Source organism: Curcuma longa, unplaced genomic scaffold (genome assembly GCF_044706935.1).
Source record: "Curcuma longa cultivar G26 ecotype Majalengka, Jawa Barat unplaced genomic scaffold, ITB_CL_G26_1.1 contig_26910, whole genome shotgun sequence".
Classification (NCBI taxonomy): domain Eukaryota; kingdom Viridiplantae; phylum Streptophyta; class Magnoliopsida; order Zingiberales; family Zingiberaceae; genus Curcuma; species Curcuma longa.
Window position 1 is genome coordinate 1,346 of NW_027433256.1, and position 17,620 is coordinate 18,965.

General features: G+C 38.8%; 1 protein-coding gene across 1 annotated transcript; it reads right to left on the reverse strand.

Annotated features, from left to right (window-relative positions):
• Nucleotides 1-2,963: 2,963 nt before the first annotated feature.
• On the reverse strand, nucleotides 2,964-15,390 carry LOC141818953 (gamma-soluble NSF attachment protein-like). Its single transcript, XM_074706350.1, has 9 exons — nucleotides 15,245-15,390; nucleotides 12,983-13,050; nucleotides 12,824-12,908; nucleotides 12,576-12,734; nucleotides 12,370-12,507; nucleotides 9,065-9,143; nucleotides 3,766-3,845; nucleotides 3,459-3,588; nucleotides 2,964-3,270 (listed from the first exon to the last, which is right to left on the reverse strand). Exons 1-9 carry the CDS (start codon nucleotides 15,289-15,291, stop codon nucleotides 3,175-3,177), a joined length of 882 nt encoding a protein of 293 aa, XP_074562451.1. The 5' UTR covers nucleotides 15,292-15,390; the 3' UTR covers nucleotides 2,964-3,174.
• Between the last annotated feature and the right edge of the window lie 2,230 nt (nucleotides 15,391-17,620).

The following is a 17,620-nucleotide window of genomic DNA, read 5'->3' on the forward strand; positions in this document are numbered from 1 at the left end:
ACCTCGAGGTCGACACACACCACAATGCCTCATACGAGCCCCCCACAGCTGGGGGTAACGTTCTACGCAGACTCTACGGACCAACCTCATTGGCAGGCCATAAGTCCTGCTCACTGTGACCCTCGAGCCCAGACCCTTTACAACCAACAGCATACTACCCCATCAAAAGGCCAATACATAACCTAAGTCCGTGACTGAACTCGACCATCCTAGTTGAACCCCTCACAGCTTGGTCGCATAATCCGACCTGGCCATCGGACTATATATCCCATCTATCATCACCCTCCGAGAATAACACATAGAATACCCGGGCCTACCTGCCAGCTAGGAAAGCAGGACCAATTTGCCCGTCAACGTCCCTCTGACCTCATGACTAGGTCGCCACATCATAAGCCGACCTTATGACCAGGTCGCCACATCATAAGCCGACCTCATGACCAGGTCGCCACATCATAAGCCGACCTCATGACCAGGTCGCTACATCATAAGCCGACCTCATGACCAGGTCGCTACATCATAAGCCGACCTCATAACCAGATCGTCGTCCCGCATGCCGACCTCAGAGCTCGGCTACCGCAGCATGTGCCAACCTTATAACCTGGTTGCAGCATCTTATTCCTACCTCGAAGTGAGAACCTCCCATTGATCTCCTCCGCCACAAAACACATAAGGAGATCGGAATGAGCCCAGCCTATCTCACCTACACGGTTGAGAATATTCTGCATCAGTGCATCTCAACCGTACATATCGGTCATTCTCGACGTGGAGACGATACTAACGGATAAAGGTCAAGGCTTCTTCACAAAACTTATCCGCAGAAGGCGATTTGGATAACCAAATCTCACTACTTGGTCCAGCACAATCACAACCCTGCAAAGAAGATAAGATATACGAAAAAGTCGTCTGATCTACATAATCTGTCACGCATCAGATCCTGAGATTCCGCCATCTCTTCCAATCATAGGCAGTCGGATCCGAAGGTATCGCTCCCCCTCGCCCTATATAAACCTCTCAGGTATGACATTCAGCGCATGTTGAATCCGGAGGGTACACTTGCATTTTTCTCTCGGTCTGACTTGAGCGTCGGAGTGGCCACGCCGGGATCCCCCGGCGCCTAGCTAACCCGTGCGTTCAGTGCCCCCCCTTGCAGGTCCTTTCTCCTACGCTGTGGAAATATCGGGTGGCGCAGCCTCCCCCCAGTCTGGTGATTCAGCTGTCGTCGGTAAGGAGCCGGAACAACCTTCTTGGACTTTTGCTAATCATCCAATCAACCTTGCCCTTACTAGACTTTCCATTTACTAGTCATCAGGTCAGTCTTGCCCTTACTAGACTTCTCTTTGCTAGTCATCCGGTCAACCTTGACCTGACTAGACTTCACTCACTTTTAAACATCTAATCTTTTTTTGATCAACCCTTGGTCAAACTTGACCAGATACAAGTATATTATTAAATATGGAAAGTCTTGAAGTTGATTATATCAACCGTATATTCGCCTTGACTCCATAATGTTCAATTTGCTTTTGTCTCATTTGCACGCTTTATCATCACATTGCTTGGTGATTTCTTCCTTGCAATTAAGGTTACTCATAGATTTTGATATTTGATAAAGAAAAAAATTATCTAATTGTACTTGGCATTGGTGCATTAAGTGTAAAGGTTTAATCATGCGGATTGAATTTAGTGATTGAACTTAAGTAGCTCAAAATGAAGAGGATTAGATTGAGGGTAGGTAGCTTCGATTGAAGAGGTGCTACCCACAAGTAGCCCAAATTGAAAGGATGTAAAATTTCGATAGAATGAATATAATGTACTTGAGTTTCTAGATAGAGTTGCTACTTAGTTTTTCAAATGATATATCATAGCCTAGAAGAAGGTTGTGGATAATCCTATATTGGTGCCTTAGGGCTTTACATTGGACTACGAGTTTATAGTCACCTAGACAGGACAGGACACGAATCTACCAAGCCTTCTTTGAAAAACAAAATCATTATGCTCAGTCAATTGAGGTTTAAAAACCAACCTCCAACAATTAGTTTTGTCACCTTGGTGGACCAAGGAATCAGCTTTGCTGACCAAGGCGACGAAACTAATTGTCGGAGGTTGGTTTTAAAACCACATTTGACCGAGATTGTCGGGGCCTTAGATTATATATAAGACTTTATGATTACTTTGAACACGAGATCTTGCATGACAAATACACTTTAGTCGAACCATCAATGTCCCAACAATATAACACGTCAAGTCGATCAACTCTCCTACCTTAATTCACTGCGTGTTGTTTGGCAATTGGCTACAAACAAAGAAATCTATGATCAGCAGTGTGCATGGTAGCTCCAAGTGTGGTGAAGCAATTATGGTGCGGAAATGAGTTTGAATTGCACTTCTTCGAGGTGAAATGATTTATAGTTCAATGAACAGTCGGTGTATCCTTTTTATATAATCCAAATGTTCAAGCTTCGTCCGACTAAAGATTTATTGAGCTCTTCGAGTTGGTGTTTCGTTGCTACCAGTGACATTTACACAAGCTGCGACCTTTAAGAAAAATCTACATTAGGTAAGACTCCTGACCATAATTGGTTGAGAGATGTCATTTGTCATGTTTGTTCCTTTTGGTTCGACTCGAGTGGTAATAGAGCTCGAAACAATCATGGACTATCTTATGTTGATTGACAGAATAAATTTTAAGATAAGCTACACTAACTGCCACTGAACTTCTATGGTGTTGCACAAAGCACTTCTCTGAGCTACAAAATAAACTTTTAACATTCCAGCCAACGACTGATAAAATGGGATGATGCATTATTTGTGTACTCTGATTAACTTGGATCGACCCTGCTAAGCCGAACATCTTATTTATGAAACACCAACAATTGCATCGGATCAAATGAATGGTGCCAAAAAAGAACCATGTGCTTCATCAACACTAGAAGATCATGTGCTTTGCCAAATCTCAGAAGATCATGTGCTCTCTCAATAATCTCTCTGATTACCATCATTTGAAGTCATGAGACAAAGTCGAACATGCAGTCTAATGAAAATATACAGCAGACAGACGAGACGAGTTGTTCACACATCAAGTGTCGTGGGCAGTTTATGTATGTATAAGCCTTATGACATCGCTGGTAAATACAACATCGAGCATTTCACACTGGTTCGCGTTGCCCATTTGAAATTTCATGTGAGATCATTTTCGTCCAAAGTTTCCTTATCCTCTTCTTTCTTGAGTTCTTTCAGATCCCCAGTAGGCAATTTCCTCGCGAGCCTGATAATCTGCACACCAGTTCAATAGAATCAATTAGCAGTATATAGAAAACTTTGAAACATGACCTGCACATGTCACAAGCGACTTCTAAAGCATTCACTTGATAATCTGACATGCTGATGATTAGAGAAAGTATAGTGGGCATCTAAAACTACATGGTACCCTACTGTAGCCAAACACGGGAAAAATATATTACCACATGATCAAGATGTGTAATTGGACTTGATTGAGCAAGTCGCTTAATCTCTTCTATGTCACCTTCCTCATATGCGGATAACAATTTTCTCGCACAACGACCTTGGTCACTGCTTAAAAATGCACCAACTCTGGAAAGAGATGTTACAGCAGAATTAGTCAATCAACAATCATGGGAATAATCACAGGTGAAAATGTGAAAGATCTTGGATGACAACATAAGAACTACAAGAAAAACATAAATTATGTTTTAATGTTACATTTGAATTTTATTTTCATGGATTATATAACATAATCACTGAACTCACTGAGAACAATCATTGTAGCACTTCTGAGCTTGCTGGAAATCATGCATATAGAGGTAAACGATGATTGCACTCAAGTAAGCCTGAAACAAAGCAATCGCTTGGTCACCTAATAATAAAGAAAACAAAAAAAAAATTGTTGTATATATTTGGAGCAAGGAAACAAAAAGAGACAAATGAACTGCAGCACTGACAAGATGATAGCTCCTGTAGAGCTCAATGGGTAAATAGATACCATATAACTAACAGCAATGAGTTGGGTTAACTGCTTCTTGTTGTTGAACAAATAAATCATGTTATTGATCCAGCAGATACTAGCTAAACATACTTGTCATGTCCAGGTTGTATGTAGTCTAACAGCATAACTCATTGCTTTAGACATTCAATTTGACCACTTTTGATATGTCTTCAAAGCTATCTAGGAAGCATGGATTAACCATAAATCTGTTTCAGTGGGAGAGATGGAAGTGCTAAAATGTTAGCTTTAGTTCAATACATTGTCAACAGAGAGTGATGAAAGTCATGGATCATGGCTAAGGAATGTTGAGGAAGCAATGACATGTTTAGCTCAATGGCTGAGAAAGGCAAGCGGCTAGAGTTCTCCAATAAATGAAAAAGTGGGAACCCTAAATAGGGAAGGCTTTTTTCTGGAAAAAGGACTGGAGTGGCCGTAGCACCCTCAAATTTTATTTGGAGTGTCCTAAAAGATTAACAGATATAGGCGCAGGAGCTGCATATTATAAACATAGCAACTACCATAGTTGGTAGAATCACGATCTGGATTGTAGGATCGCACGATCCTATGATCCAGAAGTACCCAAATGATCTAGGAATGTTTGGGATCGTTTTTTACAATGGGATCAGAGTAGGATCAGTAGAATCGGCGCTCGGAGTAAAATTGATTAAGCTTTGAGAGGTCATAATTTTTAACTCGGATTGAACCACGGAACCTTTAAGATATCAAATCGAAGCTCAATCAGAAATATAAATTTGTTACAGGGTGTAACGGCCAGTCTTAGACCCAAAAAACGTGATTTAAAGTCTTTTCGGAGGCTTCAAAGAATTTTTAGTCCATTTTATGAAGGTTATTTTCGCCTTTTACATTGTTAGGATTTTGAGAAGGTTTGAGACTATTTAAACAATTATTTAGTTGCTCTTAAGGCATTATATTTATTTGAATTAATATTATTCAGTTAAACCAAGAGAAAAATTCTCTGCAAATGATGATTTCCTATGTCTTCCTTGAAAAATTCTATTAGAACTGGCCTACAAAATAATCACTATTCTGTCTAGCGTCAAATAATATTATCATCGATGGTGTTGAGTGACGATAGTTGCATGTATATGTAAAAGTATTAATCTATTTATATGCAACTGACCTTTTTAGATATTTTTTTCTAACTATTAATCATGTATCATAAAATTTCAAAAGTTTTTGATAGGATCGTACGATTCTACGATCTGATCTCGACCAGTCTGATCTTGACTACAAATTGATCCTATGTAGACAACTACCATGTTAGCAACCACATTAAAGTGGCTTACAACAAAAGAGATACTAAAGCAATGCTGGTTCTCTTCTTGGAGCCAGAGAGCCCCTCAGACTCCATAGATTTAGTCGATCTCTCCAGCTTTGAAGCAAGTCCAGTTTATCCTTTTCCATCTCTCTTAAAACAACTCCATGCCTTTTGATCCAGAAAGCATAATGCCAGGCTTGTATACCACCAGCATTTAACCACATCTTAGAGGCCTCCTCCCCAATTACTTGAAGAGAACTTGATGCTCAACCATAGCACTGAACTTGAATTTGTGTTTAATGATATCCCAATCAATGCATGACACTTTATAATCCAAAGAAGTTCTCACACATTTCAATTTCTGCTTCTGCCCCACCACATCAAAGATGCAAAGCACATAAAGTAGTGGCACACCCCTTGTCAACATGACTGTAGTATTCACACAATCTCTCAATATCATCCAAGTTAAGAAATTTGCATTTTTAGGGGTCATACGATTCAAACAACTTTACACAGCCCCATCCTGAATCCCTAGGTTAATCAGAAAATCACAAGCTGATGCAGTTGAGAACTTGTCATCCAGGTTCCATCTCCAAATGAAACTGTCTTCATTTTTGTGGCAGTATCATCCCCAACCTCTCATGCAGTTGAGTTAAATCTCTGATTCTAACTGGTCTGATGAAATTCAACCCCGAGAAAGATGCTTATCTACGCAGACAGAGAGCAGTTCAGGTAATACAATTCCATCCTGCCATCTAAGGTGCCATAGTATTTCTTTACCACTACACAAACTTGAGTTGTGATACTACTTATTGTAACAAACATCTCGCACCTTAAAAATCTCCTTCCATAAGAAGGATCATCTATTGTCTGTGGTCATATTCACCCAGTTTGAAGTTCTCAAGTTTGTTCTTTGCAGGATTCTCACCCAAATCACATCCACCTTATTTATCGAAGCCCATCATCATCTCATCTGCATTGCGGTGCACAATTAAAGACTTTGAGATTGATTACACCCAAACCTCTAAACCTGGTGGCTTGCAGATCATGTCCAGGAAGCCAAGCATCTTACCACCTTCATCTCACCATTCGGTTGCCAAAAGGAACTTCTTCTAAGCTCCATTCTCTTAATTAACAAAGCTAGAATTGTGTAGACCATAGCTGGATACAAAGCGAATGAAGTTAAGGTGCAGTTTAACAATGTCCTCTCTTCTTGGGATTCTCCCAAAGTAATTGTAGGATCTAATTTAATACTAGAAGGGGGTGGATAGTTATTTACAAATTTTACGAGTGATAATAATAATTTTAAACAAACAAACATAGAGTATGCAGCAGAATAAATGAAAATTAACTTAATCAAACAACACGCAAGATTCATTACTTAATTTGCAATATCCAAAAACAAATTTAGCATGGAATATTTGACAATTTACCTAGCATGCAATATTTCTAAAAAGACTTAGCACATCCAACATGTGAAAACTAACAAAATATTGAGCATGCAACGACTAATGAAATGTTAAGCAAAATTAACATGCGAGAATTAGAAGCAAAACTACGCAGAGATTGACACGCATAACTAAAATAATAGATGATTTTTATTTCGATTCATTCCTTTCCAAAAAGCCTCTAAAGGTGGAGAAATTTTAAAACGAACCTAAAAAGGTGTAAGCGCAAAGAATATAAAGACACGGCAATTAGCAAAAGAATACAATAGCCTTAGTTGTCGATTAGAACAATGTCATATCGTAAGCATAGCGCGTCAGCACAGAGCATAAGAGAACTTCTTCAAGGAATACAAAGAGTAGGATGTGTGAGTTGTGTCTCAAACAGCAGCCTCGAGCCTCCTTTTATAGAGCTCATGTCGATGTTGACATGGCACTACTCCAATCGATTGGAATCGCTTTGGTCGACTAGACCTTGCTAACTTGGTAGCAAACTCTATCGCCATCGATAACTTTTCTGCGATCTCCAATCGACTAGTAGCCTTATGATCACCTGAAGTTTGGTCAAATCCGCTTAGAAGTTATCTCTGATCGCCCAGATACCAAAGTCGCCCCGCTCCTCGCTCCAGTTGTGTGGAACCTCCTGACTCTATCAGTCGACGTTTATCCTCAACCAATCCTCCGGACTCCTAGAACCGTCGAAAATGTTTCCCTATAAAAAAATAACACGTAATGAGTATGATAATGATATTATGTTACTCGTACGTACTTTAGCTAGATGTTCAACTCCCAGCAGACTTAGTTGTCAAGACTCGACTCTCAACTGATTTTCTTAGACTTGCTGCCAAGACTTCAACTCCCAGCTGACTCCCCTTGGATTTGATTCACCTAATTCTCAACTAGGATGTCATTGTCTGATTTCCCAACTAGGTCTTCCATCGTCTAACCCCGCTAGGACTTCCACCTGGTTCCCAACTAAGACTTCAGTTGCCTAGTCCCACTAAGATTTTGCCTCCGTCTAGTTTCCAACCATGACTTCAGTTGCCTTAATCTCACTAGGACTTAGTCATTGTATGATTTCCTCTTGTCAAGTAACTTGCACCTACACACTTGACATAATCCATCACATCAACACAAGATTAACTTTAAATTTATCCATATATCAAAACATAGATTCGATGTGGTACTCTCAACACCAACAATAATGAGATTAAAGACTCGTAGGAATTAATTTTGGATCCACTGTAAAGAGAAAAAGTTGCTACTGTCACCTTCAAACTATGAATTCCATCTTGGTCAGCCGTCTAAAAGAGCAGCAAGTCATCAATGAACTGCAACATTTGGAGTCATGTGTTGTTGTTCTATCTTCTTCCTCTTCGTCCTCCCATTCAATCAATGATGACCGACACCAATTTGTACAGACATAGTGCATTGGTCAGCTCCAAAAAATTACTATTTCAGCTAGCCACCAAGACTGGTAGCAGAATGGTATCATAAACCTTAATTAGAAGTACTTTCTCTCCATCTTCCTCAGATTGCATTATTGAATAGCTTTGGTGGTAAATTGACAAAAGTTACCTTTTGGAAGTTTGTATATGATTGGATTTCATGTTTGTAGTTCCTTCCGATACAACAAAAAAAATGATTGTTCATTTCTTAGTTTCTTCAACTTCATTTCCTAGTACTATTCAAAATTAATTTTCTAGGATAACTTTTTATTTGGCGTGACTATTCCAGTCAATTACTTTTATGATAAATAAGATGCTATTGTTGATCCAAGAACAAACCACCAATATCAATCCCAAACCCAAATAGAGTTCAACTGAGGAATATGATCCATATAACCAATCTCCAATGATTGAGACTTGTTCCACAAATAAGAAGCCATATAGGTATCATGTTCCTAAAAATTCAGATCCAATTGACATTTGAGCGGATTCTAATTTCCAAGCAATCAGAAAATAAAGCCAAAAAGGGATGCACCCTTATGTAAAATTACTTGTTAAATTAAAATCAGAAAACAAATATCATAAATAGTTGGAGCTAGACATCAAAGATTCAAACCACTAGAACTTGCTGTTATTTGCAGAGTTTTTACCATATAAAATTGTATCACAGACATTTGTTTGGGCTGATTAGAAGATTAGACTGCATTGAACCCCTTCATAGAGCCCTTTTGTAATCCATACAATACAACTAGATCTTGTCCATTGTTGTGCAATAAATTAGGAAGTTACAAACTAGTGACAAGTTATTCACCATATCACTACATTTAATATACATAAACTGTATAAAATAATGGATTTGTACACTGTAATGGAATAAAGTTGAGAATGACACCTTGCATTGACTGTTAACAGCATTGCATTTATCAGCTGCTACACCCCATCGTAAAAGAAGAGTTGCAGCATCTGTATATCTGCCAAAGAAAATCATGAATCAGAGAAGTTATGATATCTAACTTAGACACTTCCTACACAAAATGTAGGAAAATTTTACTCAAGCAGAAGTAGCAAGAAAATCTCAACAAAACTACCAGTTCGTGCATCGGATGGTATTTGTAGTGCATTGTGGAGATTTGTTAACATGAGTTTAAAATAATACACTTAAAATTTTCATCACGGACAAGATAAACATCATCAAATAATTTATATATCACAGGCAAGATAAACATCATCAAAAAATTTATATTATAGAATCCTCAACAAAAATCAATTGAAACAAGATAGCGGATTGTTAAACCATAAAGATGTAAATTGAACACTTAAGTAAATTTATGGACTTATCAATTTATCATCCCACTGCTAATGAGTTCAAACCTAGTTTTGTGCCCATATTATTGTTCTATAATGTGTGGTCTAACTGCCAATCATGGCAGCACATATACCTTGGCTCTTTGTCTGCATTCCCATGAAATTTAATCTCTGGTTCAAGCTTATCTAACTTGACATTAAAGGACGTTGAGCAATAAATTTACAAAATTGACACTGACAACTTGAGTTTTGGGGATATGCTATCAGGATTATGATAGCTCAATAATATTGAGAATTACATTGCAATCCGTTTGATGAAAGGAGATGATCATTGATGCAGAATAAAATCAAGTTTAAAGAAGAGTATAGTACTGGAAAACCAGAGTAATGCATGAAGAAATCGAGTAGCAAGAAACAGAGTAGTGCTGAAAAATCAGAATGCTGGAAGAACTTAATGAGAAATCAAAGAGTCATGTGTTGGTCAATGATAACCAACATTTTTATCTATTATTTTTTAGCTCTCATATTTGACGTTTTTATCCTCGTGTGCTTAAATTTGTATTCATATCATATATTACGAGCAAGAATATATTTCGAGCTTCATTGTAATTTTTCCTACATTTATGACATTATTTCTTAAAATGTGAATGTGGTCTTGTTAGGAATCAAAGGAGAGCATCAACTAGAATTTTAGCAAGGAACACAGGTTGACCGTGTTTGCTGCCTTGTTCATTGCTGCAGCCTGATGCGTAAGCTCTCCACAACAAGGAAAACGGCTTGGCCATGCCCCCTAACATGGTCGTGTTCCCTGCTATAACTTTATTAGAGGATCTCCACAGCAGGCCATACAGCTTAGCCATGTCCCCTAACACGGCCATGGCGCGTGTGGCAGTGATTTAAGAAGCGTCGATTCACCACTTGTAGGAAGAGGTCGCCCCATCACACCTCATGAGAAGGGATCTCCTTCCTCATCCACCAAAGCCACCCCCGACCATCTCCATCTCCGACGGTCGTTTATCATCCGACACCTCCATCCTCACACAAGAAGCTTCATCCACAAGCCCCCTTCATCTCGCCCCGATTGGGAAGGTTCTCACACAAGAGAACACACCACTTGTAAAGGAGAAGGTGTGGAGATCTTCCACCTTCCTCATTTCCGCAAGACCATCTCATCCGACAGTCATCTCCATCATCACCGACACCTCAAGGAAGGGGATCCCCTTCCTCATCTAGGGAAGCATCTCCATCCTCATCCACCTTCGGTCAAAACTTCATCTACAAGCCACTATCACCGGCCATTTTCACCTCGGATAGAGGAGAAAATGTGGAGATCTTCCACCTTCTTCTCTTCTGCAACCTCATCCATTGCCAGCAACCATTGGGAGATCTCTCGAGGGTTGCCTCCGCAAGGAGCTTGAATGGAGAAATTCCTCCGGCCACAGCTTCTCCACTGCGAATTCCAGGATTGCAGAGCCCGATCCACATCTCATCTCCATCGTCCTCCATCATCACATCCTCTATCTGCAATCCCTCATCCCGATTGGAGGAGGCACTACCATCTCCACCATCATCCACCACCGGCACTTCACCATATCCATCTCCATAGCTCATCCGAAGTCATCTCACCATGATTGGGAAGGTTCTCACGCAAGGGAACACACCACTTGTAGAGAAGAAGAAGGTGTGGAGATCTTCCACCTTCACTTTCGCAAGTTCATCTCCGATCGAGAAGTAGGCGTGGAGATCTTCCACCTCTTATTGTCCACAAGCAAGCTCCGACAACCATTGGGAGATCTTCCGAGGGTTGTCTCCGCAAGCTCCATCCTTACCCATCGTCAGTGACCATCTGCAACGACTAATTTTAAAAAATTACTGCTCCATCATATACAAAAGCAAAGAATAAGAAAGGTTGTTCATCTTGTAGATTACTGACCCACTAACAAAAAATGTTAACAAGTTGGCCATCCCAGGTTTTCACTTGGACCCCTACTATGAACCCAAACATGGAAGTCGACAAAGATTTGGTTCATTTGCTATCATTTTGCCAAAAACGTGATCTCAAACCATGAGTAGCTAGAGTGGGAAAGATAATAATCAGGAACTGTAAATTTCACCTACTCCTCAACTAGACTTAAAAACTAACTTCCCTGCCTGAACAGGCTCATACGACATAATTAAGTAAAGCATGTGCTTGGGAATGAAATGTTTCATATGGCACATGGAACTAACCATTGTGGTGAGTCATGAGCTATGCCATTCATCAATCAATTTTTTATAGAAAATACCTTGTACAATACATGCAACTCGATATTAAAATTTCTACAGAACCACCATCCATAACATGGTTGTTACTTGAAACAATGAACTTGAGTAGGTGTTGACTGTTAATACCATATTGGCAATGCAATTACACGGTTTTAATATCCATAGTTTGGTAATCATGCATGTGCTTAGGCTCTGAGCTCCATGGAGAGAGGAACCCAGAAGGAACTGGACATAATCAGAATATGAAAGTTTGATGGCTGTCTTACTCATCAGTTAAGTCTTACAGAACCTTCCGGAAAACCTACAAAATATTTGCTAAAATATCAAAATTTAGTCTGCAAACTGCTTAGGAGTCCTATTAGACTATTAGGAAGTTTAACAAAAATGTGAGCAATCGATAATCAATACTTCAAATGGCAATCTCAATGTTGAATGACATAATAGATATGAACCAGATCGTACACAAACTATTACAAACCACTAACTTCTGCTAATTTGGAAATGCTTTAACGCACGAGAAGCTTGACACATGAAAAATGAAGGATCTAATTGTGAATGAATGTTGATACATATTGTAGTCAAGAACTTAATCTAACTAACTAGAATGTATAAGGTAAAGCTCCTCACCTTTCAAGTTTAACATAAGTGCTTGTCACAGCACGATATAAATCAAAACACATTTGCTCTTTCCCATCTTCCTCTAGAATTTCACAAGCATCAATATACAACCGAACAGCTTCATCAGGGTTTGTATCTTCCAAAGCACTGTGGTAAAGCAAATATGTGATAAGCACTATGTAGCCAACAACATTGTTCACACCAAGTTGACTCACCTAGCACCCTTTCCTAGAGCATCTGATGCAGGCTGTGATCGGCCACATTCTCTGTATAATTCAGATGCTTTTCTATAGAAGTCAGAAACCTCATTCCAGTGACCAAGCTCTTTTGCTATAGAAGCAGCAGACTCCATATGCTTGGCAGCATCCCAAGGTCTGTAAAGCTTGTAAGGATTACAGCTATCCATCTTTATCAGAAAATACAAATTATGAATTTTAGCAAATGGCAAAGCAAGCAAGGATACGAGGAAATCATTTCTTGTCCCTTGGAAGCCTTTTCAAAAGCTTCTTTTGCTTTCTCATTTTCTTTCCTGAATCTATAGCCAACAGCTTCAAAAGAACGAAACTAATAAGCAAGCCAAAGAGTTATTACAACTAAAGAGGCAAAAGTAATATTAACCAACCAGCCTGCTCATACAATGCAGTAGCATTCTTCCAATCTGCATTCCATCTTGTAAAACTGAGTTTTGTTCTGCAGTAAAAGAAAACTAGTCTTTGATCTCATTCAAAAATAAGCTTGTACAAAGACACAAGAGGACAGCTCAGCATTTTGGTTGAAAGGTTGATGAAGACTCCCATGGACTTAAAAAAGACTGTTTCTATTATAGGACAAGTATATGAATTTCATCATTGAAATGAACACTAGATAGGCTAAGACAAAAATGTTAGTCTAGCAATGAAATGAACCTTGTCCATTATCCTAATAAAATCTGAAACAATAATTTGTATGTAAATCAACTTCAAGTCAAGCTGGAAGATGGGCAAGAACTACATCAGTAGGGAAGCTAAAGTCATCCTTATATAGTTTTGTTCTTGAAGATATAAAAGAGTGTTGTATTGGCTGTCATGCTTATACCGCAACACACATAGGATACTTATGGGGGTGGGGTTTCTAGACATGCTAAAAAATTCAAGCATTCCAGAACAATACAAGGTGACATGTGCCAAATGTTTCAACATATGTCAATGCATGATCTTACCAGCATGCATGCTAGACTAGTAGATAGTCTTAAAATTGGCTTAACCTCTATATAAACCCTCCATTCTACCTTGGAAGAGGGAGGGAGGGGCAAAGGGAAGGGGAACGTCTAATTGAGTTAAGAACTTCTCTTGAAGAGATCCAAATAAGAGTAATATTCTTTTTCAATTTAAGTACCCCTAGTAAGACTTTCTGGCATCAGTGTTCCAGGTAAGACTTTTCCAAAGGTAAGTTCTTCTGAGTACGATCTAAGAGCTCCTAATAAGATTCTCTTTCCATAGTAGAAAAATCTCCAAAACTGACTCTCTTCTTGAGAAAAATAGCTCCAGTAAGTCTCTCCTTGGAAGGTAAGAACTCTCAGAAAGGCTCCCTCTCTAATGTAAGGACCTCATGATAAGACCATTTGGGGTAAGCAATACAAGACTCTCTTCGAAAATTACGCTCTAGGTAAGACTCCCTCCCCATGGTGAGACCTTCCAATGCAAGAGCTCGAGATAAGATTCTCTCATTCCAAGGTAAAAAAAATCCGAGTACAACTCTTGCTGAGTTTAAAGCATCTTAATAAGGCATTTGGTAAGAGCTCCAACTCTCCCCTAAAGGTAAGAACTTTAGGTAAGAATCTCTCTTTGAGGTAAGACTTTTTAAGGTTAAAACTCCAAATGTGACCCTCCTTTTCAGGCAAGAGTTTTGGATAATGCTCTTTCTCTCTGAGATAGAACCTTTTGAGTCAAAACCCTCTCCAAGGTGAGATATTGTGAGGTAAGATTCTCTCTCTAAGATAAGACCTTTTGAAGTAAGATTATCTCTACAGTGAGACTCATTCAAGATAAGAAATTCTGCGAGGCAAGACTCCAAAGCATAAACAACTACAAGTAAAACACTTACTCCAAGTAGAACGTCTAAGGTAATAGCATTCCAGCTCCTTAAGTTCAACCTCCAATATCTAAGACTAACTTGAGAGTACAAGTGTATACCTGCTGAGCACATTCATGATGCATTCTATTTATAAGGTCACAAATTTACACTCTGACCCTATAAATTCTCATTCCATTCTTAATCAAATGGCTTCATCCATCTGATCTACACCTAAGGCCTGAACTAGAATAAAAAAATCCTTGACTTTTTCAGTTATATCTTTCATATTATATTACTGAACTAATATTCCAACAGAAAATTAGGATGAAACGCCAAAGAATAGATTCTAAGTTTAACCAAAAATTGAAAATGCCTTCATTATCACTATATTCTGCTCTGATCTCGCTTGATTAGGTTGTACAGAAGACAACAGAACTATTTTTTAATAATCAGTTTAAAACGAAATATTGCCTTTACACGATTGAGGAACAACTGGAAGACGATAGTATTATACTAGCACATCCAAATTTTGAATTTGCTAAAACACAGTTCATTATTCATCCGAAATGCAACCATATCAATGACTAATGACTTCTAATAATACCCATCAACAAAATCCACGAAAAGGCGACTAAAACAAAAATGCCCTGATATTGAGAACCTGATATGGATCCAAGAAGGCAATTTCGTCTACCACACAATAACGTTACAAGAACAGAACAAGGAACCAAACAAAATGAAATCGCTACGACAACGGGAAATGGAGAGAGAATAAACAGGAGAGAGATCCGAAGGAAGAGACGAGATGACGAAGAAGAGGAAAAGCGATTACAATTTGTCGGCCTTGGCCATAAGCTTGTCGGGATCTTGAGTCGCCATGGCTGCACCCTTTTTCGCTGCGCCCCCTTCTCGATCGGCTTATCGCACGCGTCGCGTATCGAAGCAGAAGAGAAGATCAATGATCACGCTACGAAACCATATACTTTCTCGGTATTCGGACGAACACTTACTTAAGGTCCAGTTAAATTATCATGGATTATATGATTATTAAATAATCACATAATTAAAATTATAAAGAATTAAATAATTTAATATTATTTGATTCAATTTAATATTATAATATAATTTAATATTTATTATATTATTTTTAATGTAATATTTTTATAACTAAATAAATTGATAAATAAATATAATTGATTTATAATTTTTAATTTTAGAATAAATTATATATATATATATATATATATTAATAGAATAATTTAATTAGAGTTGCAGAATGTTTATTTAAATTATTTTATTAAGTTAAGAGTTCATTGAATCAATTAACTAATTTAAATTAAAAATCTATAGTTTACTAATATAAACCATGAGTTTACTATGCCCGATGATGACTGCTGCCTCTTGGCGTTGGCATATGTGTTCGACACCCTCACTCGAGGCGTCGTTGACCTCGACCGTCATTGCTCGGTCGCAGTCTCAAGGCGGAGCGCAAGGTCCATTGCCTCCCTGATGTTTGCAAACGCGTTCAATGCCTTCGCTGGCCTCGGCTATCGTTGCTCCGTCCCAATGATGGTCGGCCTCATCCGTCGTATTTCCATCTCAATCTCAAGGTGGAGTGCAAGGTCAAGAAGATGGGTAGTTCATCGCTGCGGACGCGAACCTCCACCACAAACTCAAGGATAATTTTAGAAAAAAAATATTATTAACTCCGGAATCGGAAAACCTTAGAGGGTGTTTGGTTTGGATTTTTTTTTTTTTTATTTTTTATTTTCCATTTTATATTTTATTTTTTATTTTCTGATCTAGTTTTTAGAAAATACAAAAATGCATTTGATATGATATACTGTTGTCTATTTTCTAGAAAAGAAAATTGAAAAATGCGCTTGGTTTATTAATATGAAAATTATAAACAAAATAATTTTTTTAAAAAAAACCATCTTAGTCATGGAAAAAAAAATCATACAAAAAGGGGAATCAAATCTAACTTTCTAATATGCAATATAAGAAAATATCTTACCACCATTCACCTCTGTTGGCAACGTTTTTTTTTACCAAAAGAATATTTATTCCTTAAAAATAAAAAATCATATTAGAAGGGAGGTCAGACCTGACCTTCTAATACAATATTACATAACTCCAAACTCTTTACATAAAAGGTTTATTAACTATACAAACTATCTACCAACCTCACACAACCTTTACAAGCATCACAAAATGACATAGTATATATCTTCTATTGTAAAGTTGCACCTCCCATGTACTTGTCACTAGAAGACTCTTCTTCATCAAATAAAGACATACATGTTTCCTCTTCATCAGAAGTACTTCATCAAATGAAACTTCAACATCCATCTGTTTGCTTGCTCACAGACATGGGACAAGATAAGTTCTTGTTGGGTTGCAATGGTGCAAACATAGTCCCACATCTAAAGCACATGGAAAAGATCATGGGTTTAAAAAGATGGAAAGTATCTCCATTGGCATGAGGCCTTTTGGGGAGAGCCCAAGAACAAAGCCATGAGGGCTTAGGACCAAAGTGGACAATATCATGCCATTGTGGAGATGCGGACATCCTTGGGGACCTAACAAGTGGTATCAGAGCGAGACCGCTCTTCACCGGACTAACCACCGGAAGAGCCATGATCCAGATCTAACCATGTCGGTTGAACCTTAAACAAAGGAAGTGGGCGCTCCGGTGTCTGAATCAAAAGGACCAGACACTAGGTAAGAAGTCCTAGTAGGTCGGGTGGACCGAGGGGCAAAAAATCCTAGTTGCGGCTAGGTGAGAAGTCCTAGTAGATCGGGTGGACCGAGGGGCAAAAAATCCTAGTTGCTATGTGGGAAGTCCTAGGTGGACCGAGGGGCAAAAAAAGTCGGCTAGGTGGAAGTCCTAGTAAGTCGGGTGGACCGAGGGGCAAAAAGTCCTGGTGGGTCGAGGATTCAGACATCAAAAACGACGTTTGAGGGGGGCCTGTGATCCTTTGTTTGAGGGGGGGATTGTTGGGTTGCAAGGGTGCAAACATAGTCCCACATCTAAAGCATATGGAAAAAATCATGGGTTTAAAAGAATGGAAAGTATCTCCATTGGCATGAGGCCTTTTGGGGAGAGCCCAAGAACAAAGCCATGAGGGCTTAAGCCCAAAGTGGACAATATCATGTCATTGTGGAGATGCAGACATCCTTAGGGACCTAACAGTTCTCAATTAAC